The 13455-nt window shown below is 45.2% G+C and overlaps 1 protein-coding gene across 7 annotated transcripts in view; it reads left to right on the forward strand.

The window, feature by feature from the left end:
- The window catches only part of LOC142209381 (E3 ubiquitin-protein ligase TRIM21-like), a 95755-nt gene that overhangs the window by 71740 nt on the left and 10560 nt on the right, over positions 1-13455 (forward strand). For 4 of the 7 annotated variants that reach the window (XM_075278355.1, XM_075278362.1, XM_075278357.1 and 1 more), the window contains one exon: positions 13183-13288. In XM_075278355.1, coding sequence (XP_075134456.1) covers positions 13238-13288 — 51 coding nt within the window. In that variant the 5' untranslated portion in view covers positions 13183-13237. Of the gene's footprint in view, positions 1-8768; positions 8928-13182; positions 13289-13455 lie in introns of those variants that run through there. The other 3 variants (XM_075278356.1, XM_075278358.1, XM_075278359.1) reach the window with 3 other exon arrangements.

Raw genomic sequence — 13455 nt, forward strand, 5'->3', positions numbered from 1 at the left:
GGCCCCATTAGCAGAAAAGTCCAGGGTGCATGGTATCTCCATAGGCAGTAGAGACTCTAGTCCAAGGCATTAGCTTCCATAGCATCACAGCACTTTGTGACACATCCCAGCAGTCCAGGAACAACAACAAAACCCTGGGGTCTTGTCATCTGTGACAATATATCTCCACTCAGCCCCCTCCAACGATGAGGTCAGCAAGGTGGGCCGCTCTCCCCCTCACCTTGTACCAGTATGACTATATACGGTCATAACTCTTTGCAGATGTCCTGTGGAGTCAGGTTGTCTGCTAAAAGGTGATAGCAAGGCTCTCAGTCCACTGATCCCAGACACGCCCTGCTAAGAATAATGAAGATAGCACAATCATGACAATGCTGTGCCCAGGTTGAAACAAAGGGATGAGCCAAGCTACCTCCAGGAAGGAATTAGGCTTGTACAATTAGACACTATCTCTGGCATCTTGCTAATCAGGTCGACTAAATTAACAGGGCAAATGGGAAATATATCTGAGAAGGCAGTGAAAAAAACCCCCATAACTCTGGGCCATTCATCACACCTCCCCCTTTTAGATCATGCTGGGAGGAAGGAGGACCCTTGGTTGACTCTGCAGGGCATGAGCATCCAGTGCCGTACCTCAGTAGGATGCTTCTACCGCGGGAAGTGGCCTACACCACGGTGGAGAAGGAATGCCTAGCAATTGTCTGGGCACTGCAGCATCTGCAGCCCTACTTGTATGGGCGCCACTTCACCATGGTGAAGGACCACAACCCTCTGACCTGAATCAAACGTGTAGCAGGTCAGAATGGACGACTGCTGCGGTGGAGTCTGGTGCTCCAGCAGTATAACTATGACATCCGCCACAAGCCCGGCTGGGCCCATGGCAATGCTGACGGTCTGTCCCATCGTGGTGAGGCTGCGGAGGAGTGTGAAGAGAAGGAACGTAGGGTCCAGCAGCCTCCATTGCCGGCAGCTTGCAGCAAGCACACAGTCCCGTGTGGCTCCGCTCACTAATGAGTCATAGCCTATCCTGGTGATAGGCTGTGATGACATCATTACAGGTCCTTGAACGAACGTCCACAAGCTACGCGGGCCGAACAGAAGCAGTCAGAGGGCCGGATGTGGCCCACGGGCCGTACATTGCCCAGGTCTGATCTAGATCTTTGCTTCAAAAGCCAAAATGTGTTCCTTCCCTTCTGTGCCCAAACAGCAGTTTATACCCACATATGACATTACGTACATTATGTTGGGTACACCAGTGTCATACATGTGGCATGAACTGCAGTTTGGGCACACAGCAGGGCGCAGAAGGGAAGGAGCGCTATGTGGCTTTTGAAGTGTATATTTAGACTAGCTGGTACCCGCGACTTTGTCTGCGGTGATTGTAGAAGTGGGTATATACAGGCGCGGGTAGGTTTTCGTACTGTGTATAAGGTATGGGATATGAAATGTAACTGTGTATCTTGTTTTTGCTGTAATTCTGAGAATACGTGAGACTTTTGTGTTGAATGTAATTTGTATTTCAGCCGCTATACGGTGTTGGTATAAACTGTACATAGTGTCTTTGGGACAGAAGTATTTCAGGTGAATATACTTCAATATACGACATTGTATGATTTGTTATTTTCCGCCAGTACATGTAAGTTTTGGGCACAGGATACTCTCGAGCAGCCACATAAAGTCTGGCCCTGTGCATGACAGTTTAGTAACTCCATGCGCCTCTTAGTAATAGCAATTATCCCCATCATGTCCCTCACATTAACCCTTGTGTAAGAGTTACTGATATGTGAGAGACTTGGAGGTAATAATTAAGTATCTTCATTATTGAGGTTTTTTATTATTACCTCCATATGTCTCACATATTAGTAACCCTTATATGGGGCTCACAGGGGTTAATATGAGGGACATGATGTGGTTTATTCCTATTAATATGAGGCACACAGGGGTTAATATGAGGGACATGATGGGGGTTATTCCTATTAATATGAGGCACACAGGGGTTAATATGAGGGACATGATGGGGTTTATTCCTATTAATGTGAGGCACATGGAGTTACTAACACTAAAGTAATAACCCCAAATGCCGCACATTAATGAGAACAGTAATCCTATGTACCTGTGTGTTTTTCAGTTTCACTTTGCTAGCAGCTTCCTCTCCTCCTCGGGGAATGTTTGCAGGATGCAGACCACTATAGCAGGCAGGCACAGACCTGAGCGATTAAGCTCCACCCCCTGGGTTTCCTGCACCCCTCTCAAAGGGGAGTGTCCTTATGCTTGAGCTCTAGAAGAGCACTTAAAGGACTTCATTTAACTCTTGCAGGTCCTGTGCTGCTGGTGTGCCAGTGAAATATGGCAGGAGTGCCACTCTTGGCATGTGTGCCAGGGGTTGCTGACCTCTGCTGTAGAGGGTAATATGAATTTTGTGGCTTGCTATGGTCCAAAGTGTGTGAGATTGCAGAAATAGTGATGTGAGTTTGGGTTTTGTGGGGGTCCTGGGAAAAACGTATGTGTGCTATTGTGACGAAAAGTAGCCTATTGCGCAATCGAGTGTAGTGACTATGTTTGTGGAAAATTTCAGCCATATCGGTGGAGCGGGTTTTGCGTGATTGAGGAACAAACATCTAAACATCCAAACATCCATACACACAAACCCACAAACATCCAAACTCACAAACTTTCACCTTTATAATATTAATAGGATGTTTGGTATCCGGATGCCATGTCACGTTTGCAGAGCCTCTAAAGTACCAGTAAAGAGGATTCCACAAAGGAGTGATCAAATTTTGAAAAATGCACCCCTTACGTGAAAACACAGCAGATGGTGAAAAGTGAATATGTAAACTGTGTGGAGTGCATTGGAAGACCAAATTCCCCACTATATCCCCAGTAGCTCCTATGCTTGGGGGGGGTCACTTCTGATGTCTTTTCCATCGTAAATTTTAAATTTGGCTTGTACCCAGATATCCACTCGCACAGCTTATATACTCCCTTCCTGCTACAGCCAGTTGTGTTCTAATGATCTAGCGATTTTTGGGGGTTTTGTCTTCACATTGTACAAACTATATATTTTTAATTTCTGGTGATGTAACCATATAAGGGCTTGTTTATTGAAGCATGAGATGTATTTTGTAATGACAACATCTCTGGGTGCCTACAACTTATAGAATACATTTTATTAACTCTTTCTTGGTGGTTTAAAAACCCCTTCAGAAATTCTGTTACTGCTTTTTGCCTTTTAAATTATTTTTTTTTACCGTATAAGTAACGTTACCTTTTTCGGTACAATTACGGCGATACCTCATTTATATTGCTTTTTTATGCTTTACTAGTTTTGCAGAACAAAAAAACATTTGGGGAAAGAAATCAATAATTTTTGCATCACCATCTTCTGACATGTTTAGCTTTTTGTTTTTCCAGTTGGCAGAGTTGGATGAAGGCTTATTTTTTGTGTGATGATCTGTGCTTTTTTTTTGGTACTGTCTTAGGATACATATGACTTTTTTTAATCACTTTTTAGAGCATTTTTTTAAGGCGAGGTGGCGAAAAATCATTATTTCTTTGCTTGATTAATTAATTTATTTTTTCATAGATTTCACTTCTTTTTTTTCAACTTTTTTAAAACTTTTTAGGGGACCTGAACCAGTGATGTTCTGATCACTGGTTCAGTACTATAGACTGCAATACAGTACAGACCTTAAATAGCACATCAGGCATCAAAACTATCTGTGCTCAGTGCTCTGAAATGGGGAACTAGAGAGAAAATAAGTGAAATCAGCGGAGCGGCGCCTATTAACAGAAGATAAGCACTTGAATTAATGGAGATGGTGAAAAGTCCTCATTAACCCTTTTGCGACAACCGCCATTATAGTATGGCGGATGCCTGATCTTTAAAGATGGTGGCTGTATTTCTGTTGTGCGACCACCATAGCTACCGGGTCTCCAATGTATTCTACAGCAGAGGCCCAGCGCTAATTCCCGCTATGAGAATTCAGTTATGTTTGTGGGCTTGGAGGGCCAGGATCCTTCCCCCCCCCCCCAATATAAAAGATGACCCATACCTTTAGCGTTGCAGGCTCCTGGGAGCCATCCTGTTCCTCTGACAGCCGGGAGACTTCTGAGGGCTTCCAGGCTTGTCATAGCAATATAACTATTACTACAGACTCAATAGTAACATTGCAAATATCCCATAGACTGCAATAAAGTTGTGGGATTGGGATTGAACTTGGCAATCAAATGATTGCAGGTACTAGTCCCCTAAGGGGCTTTGTATGTTAACATTAGTAGCTTGAACTCAATTCGCTGGGTTATGGGTAGCCAGTGGAGGGACTGGCAGAGGGGAGCAGCCGATGAAGATCGGGGGGATGAGGTGAATTAAGCGAGCAGCGCAGTTTAAAGTGGCCTGGAGGGGGCGAGGGTGTTAGCTGGGAGTCCATGGAGAAGGGTGTTGCAGTAGTCTAAGTGGGAGATTATGAGGGCCTGGACGAGCATCTTAGTAGTTTCAGGGGTGAGGAAGGAGCGGATTCGGTGGATGTTCTTGAGTTGGAGGCGGCAGGAAGTATTGAGGGTTTGAACGTGTGACTTGAAGGATAGGTCGGGGTCCAGTGTTACCTCAAGGCATCGGGCCTGTGGGACAGGAGTAAGTGTGGTTCCATTGACTTTGATAGATGGGTCGCTTGGAGGGGCCATACGGGATGGGGCAAAGATGATGAACTCCGTTTTCTCCATGTTGAGTTTGAGAAAGCAGGAGGAGAGGAAGTAGGCTACAGCCGTTAAACAATCTGGAATTCTGGCCAGCAGGGAGGTAATGTCTGGTCCAGAGATGTATATTTGGGTGTCATCAGCATAGCAATGGTATTGAAAATCGTGAGATTCTATGAGTTGGCCCAGGCCAAAGGTGTAGATGGTCCTAGGACGGAGCCTTGGGGGACACCTACAGAGAGAGGGCGTGGTGAGGAGGTGGTGTGCGAGTGGGAAACGCTGAAAGTGTGGTCGGTGAGGTATGAGGAGATCCAGGAAAGCGCCAGGTCTGAGATACCAAGGGATGAGAGAATTTCTAACAGGAGGGAGTGGTCAACTGTACCAAAGGCAGAGGAGAGGTCAAGGAGGAGGAGGACAGAATAATGGCGCTTGGCCTTGGCGGTTAGCAGGTCATTAGTGACTTTTGTTAGGGCAGTTTCAGTGGAGTGACGGAGTCTGAAGCCTGACTGTAGTCTGTCAAAGAGCAGGTTGGACGAGAGATAGGAGGAGAGTTCTGAGTGGACGTGTTGCTCAAGCAGTTTTGAGGCGTACGGGAGCAGTGAGATGGGACGATAGTTGGTTGGGGAGGACGGGTCGAGAGATGGTTTCTTACGTATAGGTGTGACTGTAGCGTGTTTGAAGGCAGAGGGGAAGGATCCATTGGCTAGGGATAGGTTGAAGAGATGGGTTAGGGCCAGAGTTATGACTTCAGCGAGTTTGGGGATGAGATGTGACTGGATCGGGTCAAGTGCGCAGAAGGTGAGGTGGGATTTAGCGATTAGGGAGGAGAGTTTTTCATCAGTAATGGTGGAGAAACAGGTCAAGGATGAGGAGCAGCGAGTAGTTGGGTTGAGGGGTTGTCGGGGGTGCACGGTGAGACTGTCTCTGATGGTGTCGATTTTAGTTTTGAAGTAAAAGGCAAAGTCGTCAGCTGAGATAAGTGACATTGGAGGGGGCACAGGAGGACATCGGAGGGAGTTGAAGGTGGTGAATAGCTGTTTGGGATTGTGAGAGAGTGCAGATATGAGTGTGGTGAAGTAGACCTGCTTTGCGGAGGTGAGTGCGTTCTTAAATGCGAGAACTGCCTCTTTGTAACTGAGGAAGTCCTCCTGGGAGTGGCTTTTCTTCCAGAGGCGTTCTGCAACCTGCGCTGCACGTCTCAGTTTTTTGGTCAGGTCAGTGTAAAAGCCTGCCTACCCCTGCCTTAGGAGATGCCTCGGATACTCAGTTGTATAAATGGTCAAGTCATTCCAGAATCCAGGGTTACTAGGAGTTTACTTTATTGTAATGTGCACAGAAATCAGTCCAAATCTGAAGGCACAAAGTCATCATTTCAACATTTATACTATAATAGTAGAAGTTTTCAGGGTTCACAATATCGATGACCAATTCTCAGTATCGGAAAGGTGAGGATCCAACTCTCAGCACCCCTCCAGATCAGCTGTTACAAGGGGCCACCGCTTTTGTGCAAGTTATATGTCCTCTTCATTTTCTACGTGCACGTCATCAACATAGTATTAACTTAATTTTTTTCTTGTGGACCATTAACCTCTTAACGCTATTTCACGTACCTGTATGTCAGGGAATGCGGTTACTGCATCCCCACGTACAGTTACGTGAGGGTGATCGCGCCTGCTCAGAAGCAGAGCCCATGCGATCCCGGGATCCCATCTGCATTTGACAGCCAGGCTCCCGCTGCAACAGTGGGGACGGTGATAACACCAATTCCTGCCCATCTAAGGGTTTCGAAAGGAAAGTCAAAGTATGGAAGGCATCAGGAGCGGGTGTTAGCTGTAACTGGCCGCTAACACCTTGCTCCTTAACCCCCCCTCCCCATTGGAGCTCAGGTTTTTTTTAACCCCTTGGATGCTGCGGTCAAACATGACCACAACATCCAAGGGGTTCTGCCTAGTAAAATATCCCCTGGGTACCACCCATGGCAAAATTGGAGGATGCCTATATGTAGTTTCTGTAGCCTGGGGTCTGACCAGTAACCCCAGGCTGCCTGCAGCCCCACATATCTGGTTCATCCCGCTGGGAATTAAAGGGGCTCTATCATTGGGAAAACTAATTTTTAACTAAACATATACTTGCACAGCCTTTAGAAGGGCTATTCCACACAAACCTTTGGTATGTTACTCCCTTCAGTCGTTTTTGAATGAGCCCACTTTTATACATATGCTAATTAGCCTCCAGCATACACCTTGGAAATCTCAGTGAGCACTGTCTGCTATGTGTGTGAGAGCAGGGAGTCATCATCATCATCATCAGCAAAAATATAGCTCATACAATATGAAGACCAAAACCTCAGAAAATCAACAAATCATTAGAACACAACTGTCTTTTGCCGGAAGGGAATGTATAAGCTGTGTTAGCGTATATCAGGGGACACTACAGATTTAAAGCTTACAAGGGAAAAGACACCAGAAATGACCCCAGAGTGATCCCTCCCCCCATTCATAAGAGCTAATGGGGATATAGTTCGGAATTTGATGCTCCTAATTTACTCCACACAGCTTACATATTCACTACACTGTGCAGTCTCGTCTGGGATACTAATGCCCACTACACCCTTGATAAATTCTTTAAGGGGTGCAGTTTTCAAAATGAAAATGCAAATCCTTAGGGGAATCCACATTACTGGTACCTTAGAGGCTCTGCAAACATGACATGAGCAACCAGATACCAAACATCTAAATATACATTTCAAAAGCCACATAGCGCTTCTTCCCTTCCACGCCCTGCTGAGTGCCCATACAGCAGTTTATGCTACATGTATGTCACTGGTGTACCCAGGATAAAGTACATAATGTCATATGTGGGTATAAACTGATATTAGGGTACAGCCGAACACAGAAGGGAAGGAGCGATATTTTGGTTTTTGGAGCACAGATTTAGATGATTTGGTTTTTGGACACCATTACACTTTTGCAGAACCCTGAACTGCACTCTTGGGCTCAAGTACTGCAAGCACCAGTTTTCTCTCTGCATGATTCGTGCGGACACCATGCAGAAAACAGACGGACCCCATTATAGTGTATGGGGTCCGTGTGGTTTCTTAGCTCAACGCTTTTTAATGTGTTCAGTATTCAGTTCGGGGGGTCCCCAAGTGGACTCCTCGAACGGAATACCGAAGGCAGATGTGAACCGAGCCTAAGATGCTTATAGAAAATCTTTAAAACTCTGAAAAATGTTTATTTATATTTGCAAAAATATTTAACTTTTAAATGTCTAAAACTTTAAATATGGTATGGGTCAGTTCACATATGAACAAAGGGGCAGATTTTGACAGCGGATTTCGCTTCAAAATCTGCCCGTTTACAATGGTGGTCTATGCAGACCGCCGGGCTTCTTTTTTCCGCTAGCGGTGGGCTGCTGCTAGCGGAGAAAAGAAGCGACATGTCCTATCTTCAGGCGGAAGCCACGGCACGCTGGGCCGCGGCTTCCGACTAGCGGCAGCACCCTCCTGTATCGGCTTATTCATTTGAGCCGACATAGGAGGGGAAAGCCACGACCGCGATGGTCGCGGCAGGCTGGTTTTGACCGTGTCTCTCTCTGTGTCAAAACCCCTGCGGACCCCCGAACGTGTGAACTAGCCCTATGATTGGAAAACCTCTTTGATGCTACTACATACTGATATATCTTGTCTATTAATACTGCAGACACATCTAGATTCATATAGAATATTTGTGTACTTATGTATATAATCTTCAATAAATGCAGCTCATTCGTGTGACGTTACATGATCACATGACTGCTTTATTCCTGCCCATCCATGCTTGCATATATATGTAATGTGAGCCTGGGAAAATTAGATAATTTCAGTGACCATATTGTTTCCATGTGATGTTTTATCTGCAGGAACTGATAATAGTGTAGCCCCAGTGTTCAGGGATAGAGGATTGTGTTGAGGAGGGGCTATCGCAGGCAGATCTCCACTCCTCAGACCTTTGAGCAGCAAGGCAGAAACGAAACTTAGCAAACACTAAGTTCCTGAAAATGAAACTAAAGACTGTATTGGAAGGCAGTGTATCTGCATATACAGTCCCTCTGGCTGAGACCAGAAACTGCTCTCTAGGTGCAGCTTTACAGTGGCCTTATATGCTGGAAGAAAGGAGACACTTTGTGGCTGGAGAAGAAGTGGTATGTTCAATATCAGCTAGGAAAACTTATTTATTCTACATGCTTATGTTATGGTAAGTCCACACTTGCTATGTTATGTTATTCTTCATTCTGTGTGGACATAGTCTTCTCTTCATTCTGGGTGGACTTAGTCTTCTCTTCATTCTATGTGGATATAGTCTTCTCTTCATTCTGGGTGGACATAGTCTTCTCTTCATTCTGGATGGACTTAGTCTTCTCTTCATTCTATGTGGATATAGTCTTCTCTTCATTCTGGGTGGACTTAGCCTACTCTTCATTCTGGGTGGACTTAGTCTACTCTTCATTCGATGTCACTGTGTTAGTTTTTCTGGTCCATCAAAGGATCCATGTGTTTGTAGACTGCTAAGATATCAGAAATTCAGAATATAATGGGATCCATTGGGTGTCGGTTCTTTTAAGCTCAAATTGCCAGCCAAAAAAGTAAGACTTGCAGCACTTATTCGTCCAGCGATTTTCAACAATGTGGCAGAATCTCAAAATGAGGACTCTGACTTAGCTGTAAACTCACTCTGACTGATATGCTTTACTTAAAGGGCTTGTGAGGAGAATAACAATTTTGGGCAGTGACTGCACCATACCAGGAAAGTAGTACACATCCTGAGTTCCTGCCACACTGATGCTTATTAGAGATGAGCGAACAGTAAAATGTTCAAGGTTCGATATTCGTTTCGAGTAGCCCCTCAATATTCGACTACTCGAATATCGAACCCTATTATAGTCTATGGGGGGAAAATGCTCATTTCAGGGGTAGGCAACGTTCACTCAAATTATACTTACAAAGTCCACGAGTGAGGGTCGGGCTGGATCCTCCGTGCAGTATTCTCCTTGCAGCGTCCCCGCACTACAAGCAGACATGCGCAGTCGGCTCTACCCAGGCCTGATGCCTGGCAGAGTGAATGAAGAGCCGGAAGACGCCGCGGGGAAGCTGCACGGAGAAGACTTCTAAAGGTAGGAGAAGAACCAGCATTGATTGGCCGACTGTATAGCATTCGGCCAATCAATGCTGGTTCTGCATCGAACTTTTACATTCGAACAGTGAGTGGTACTCGATCGAGTACGAGTATTTCGAATACCGTAGTATTCAATCGAATACCTACTTGATTGAGTACTACTCGCTCTCTTATGCTTATATTCTGCTATTGATGGTCACATGACCGATCCCACTCAGTGTACAAATACCAAAAATAGAGTGAGGTTTGGTCATAGAGACAAGACCCCCCCCCCCCACCTCAATGTGAGAACGTAAGCTTTGGTGCAAGAGGGGACCTGAGGATATATTACCTTTCCTGATATGTTGTAGTGTGTATACACTACTCTCTCTCTATATATAGCCAGAATCTCATCCTACAGAGGTTCATTTCCCTCTACGACACTAACCTGATATTTACATTTTGTCTCTTGCCATGAGCTGACTTCATGCTGAGCATGTGGTTGGTTTGTGTACACAGCAGTACAGTGTGAACAGTGCTCCCTTCTGCATCTTGACTTTTCTTATCACGGTTTTGATATAAATGCAAATTACCTCACTCCTACTGTTTGATATATTCATTTTTTTGTCACATTGTAATGTCAAATATTGTCTGTTCATGTGCCTTCTGATTTGCAAAGAGCTGCAGAATATGTTGGCGTGTCCCCAGGAATCCAGCGCTGCCTCTCCTCCGGTCATCCCGGTGTCTGTGTAGAGCATATGATCGCTGTGATCAGTTCTTGCAGCGGTCACATATGACATTACTGCCATAGTGTCTAGGTGAATGGAGCCATGATGTCAGTAATACTGACAAAAGCTGACTGCTACGGCCATTGATTGACTCTAGCGATCACGTGCCAAATACAAGTAAATTGACAACCAAAGAACCAGAGGGGAATCCGCTTTGGATTCATGGTGGACAGATGAGAGATTGTTTTATTTTAGGCCATTTGCATTTTACAACCATTTTCCAAATCATCGGGGTACCATGCCCCCCGAGTCCCTGTGATCTGGAAGGGACAAATGCACAAGTGGCTGAATAAGAGAGAGGGCAGAAAGCTGCAGCCAACTAAGAAACAGGAACTGGGCATGTTGAAAGCCAAGGCCGGATTCACATCTGCTTTTGGTATTCCGTTTGGGGGTCCATTTGGGGACCCCCAGAACGGAATACCGAACCCATTAAAAAGTGGTTAGCAAAGAAAGCACATGGACCCCATAGACAATAATGGGGTCTGTGTGTTTTCCGCACGGTGTCTGCATGAATCATGCAGAGAGAAAAGTACTTCAAGCAGCAATATTTTCTCTGCATGATTTGTGCGGACACTGCATGGAAAACACACAGACCCCCATTATAGTCTTTGGGGTCCGTGTGCTTTCTTTGCTAACTGTTTTTTAATGTGTTCGGTATTCCGTTCCCCAAGTGGACTTCCTGAATGGAATACTGATTGCAGATGTGAACCAGGCCTAAGGACGTCCTGATACACTTTTGAAGGTCAACAACATTCAACCTGAAGATTTTTATAAGACAGAAGATAGACTTAAGACATCCAAAAGATAGTGCAGCTAAACTGTAGTCACTGATCATATCTGTGCCCTAATGGAGCTGTCCAGACATACAGCAGTTAGGGAGCCACAGATTGCAGATGACTAGATAAGGCTAAGTTCACACATCTGCAATGGATCTCCACTTGGGGATTCTGTTCCCCAATTCAATTTAAAAATGCAGAGAGAAAAATCCTGCTTACTCCGCATTTTTTGGGCGGAAACCTTGCAGACCCCATTATAATCTACGAGGCCATGGGTAAATGGTTTTTAAGCAGATTAGCTTTCTGTTCATAGGGTCTCTAAGCGGACCCCAGGATTGGAAACCCAGACGCAGGTGTAAACCTAGAAAAAACATTGATATCTTAGTGATGTGAAATTGACCAGTGACACCGAATCATGCCAGAGTCACTGCAGAGGCGGTATTTCATTCTGTGAGAATGCTATGTGTTTTGGAGGCGGCCTGCCTCCTCCATCAGATATCTGACTAGATCAGGGGTGGGCAATTAATTTTCCCATGGGGCCGTATAAGAAATTGAAACTATGCTAGAGGGCCACGCCACAACAAATTTAGCTCCACCCACTTCTACGTTGACTCCGCCCATTCCCATTCATCTTTCCGTGTGCCCCCACACAGTATAATCCTCCTACAGTCACCCGTACATTATATGCCCCCACATTGTAATGTTCCCTTCCAACTGCCCCACAGTATTAAGCCCCTCTCCTGGTGCCCCAGTGTAAACTGGGGGAAACTAGAGGGGACATGAAACTGGAGCAGCTGGAGGGGGACATTAAACAGTGGGGGTAGTTGGAGGACAGCAAGAAATTGACAGCTGGAGCGGGACATGAAACTGGGGGCAACTAGAGGGGGACATTAAAATCGGGAAGCAGACATTAAACCGTAGGGTAGCTGGAGGGTGACATTAAACTGGGGGCAACTAGAGGCAGACAGGTCCCCCTCCAGCTACCTCCATGGTTTAATGTCCCCCCAGTCTAAGTGCCCTCTTCATCTACACCCATTTCATGCCCCCCCCCCCTCCATCTCTCCCCCAGTTTCATGTCCTCCCTCCATCTGCCATCTCTGCCCTAGTATAACATTCCCCTTCCATCTCTGCCCCTAGGTTACTGAGACACACACACACACATATATAGACAGACAGACATACATATAGACACACACACATATAGACACACACACATATAGCTAGACAGACACACACTCTCTCTCTCTCTCTCACCTTACATCTCTCAGTACTTTATGACATGCTCCACATCTCCATCTTCGGCCGGCACTAAGACACGCCCCCTAGACACGCCCCCCCTAGTCAAGCTGTGCGGGCCGGACTGAATCAGTCAGAGGGCCGGATATGGCCCGGGGGCCGGACTTTGCCCAGGTCTGGACTAGATGAAGATGAAGGTTTCATTTTAAGGCTGAGGCCCCACATTGCAGAAACTTGGCTTTTTTTTTTTGTTGCAGATTTTGTTGCGGTTTTTTTAACCAAAGCCAAGAGTGAACTGAGCAGAAGGGAGAAGTATAAGAAATATATATATATATATATATATATATATATATATATATATATCCCATTCCTCTTTTAGCCATTCTTGGCTTTGGCTCAAAAAACGGCAACAAAATCTGCAACAAAAAAAGCTGCGTTTCCGCAATGTGGGGTCGTAGCCTCAGAAAAAATGGTTTACAGCAATGGTTCGGAAGTAAAAATATTGCTTATCATGTATGTAGAACAGTATATTTTTGACACATTCTATATTGTTTTCAGATGATGAAAAAGGCAAGGCTGTCTTACTATAGCATATAATCTAAAGGATAGTACCATGGACACTACAGGGAACACTCTACCCAAAGTCCCTCACCAGGATCATGAGGTACTGGTACTGAAGTTACTCATATTTTACGACAATGGTTTTAACTGTGTAAATAAAAAGGGTTTTCTTTCATTATTATACTGGATATATTATGTATAAATATGTAGCAAGACATACTTTTTTGAGGATTTGGATGCCCATAGGTTCATCACGTCTTCTGTAAGGGT

Source organism: Leptodactylus fuscus, chromosome 6 (genome assembly GCF_031893055.1).
Source record: "Leptodactylus fuscus isolate aLepFus1 chromosome 6, aLepFus1.hap2, whole genome shotgun sequence".
Taxonomy (NCBI): Eukaryota; Metazoa; Chordata; class Amphibia; order Anura; family Leptodactylidae; genus Leptodactylus; species Leptodactylus fuscus.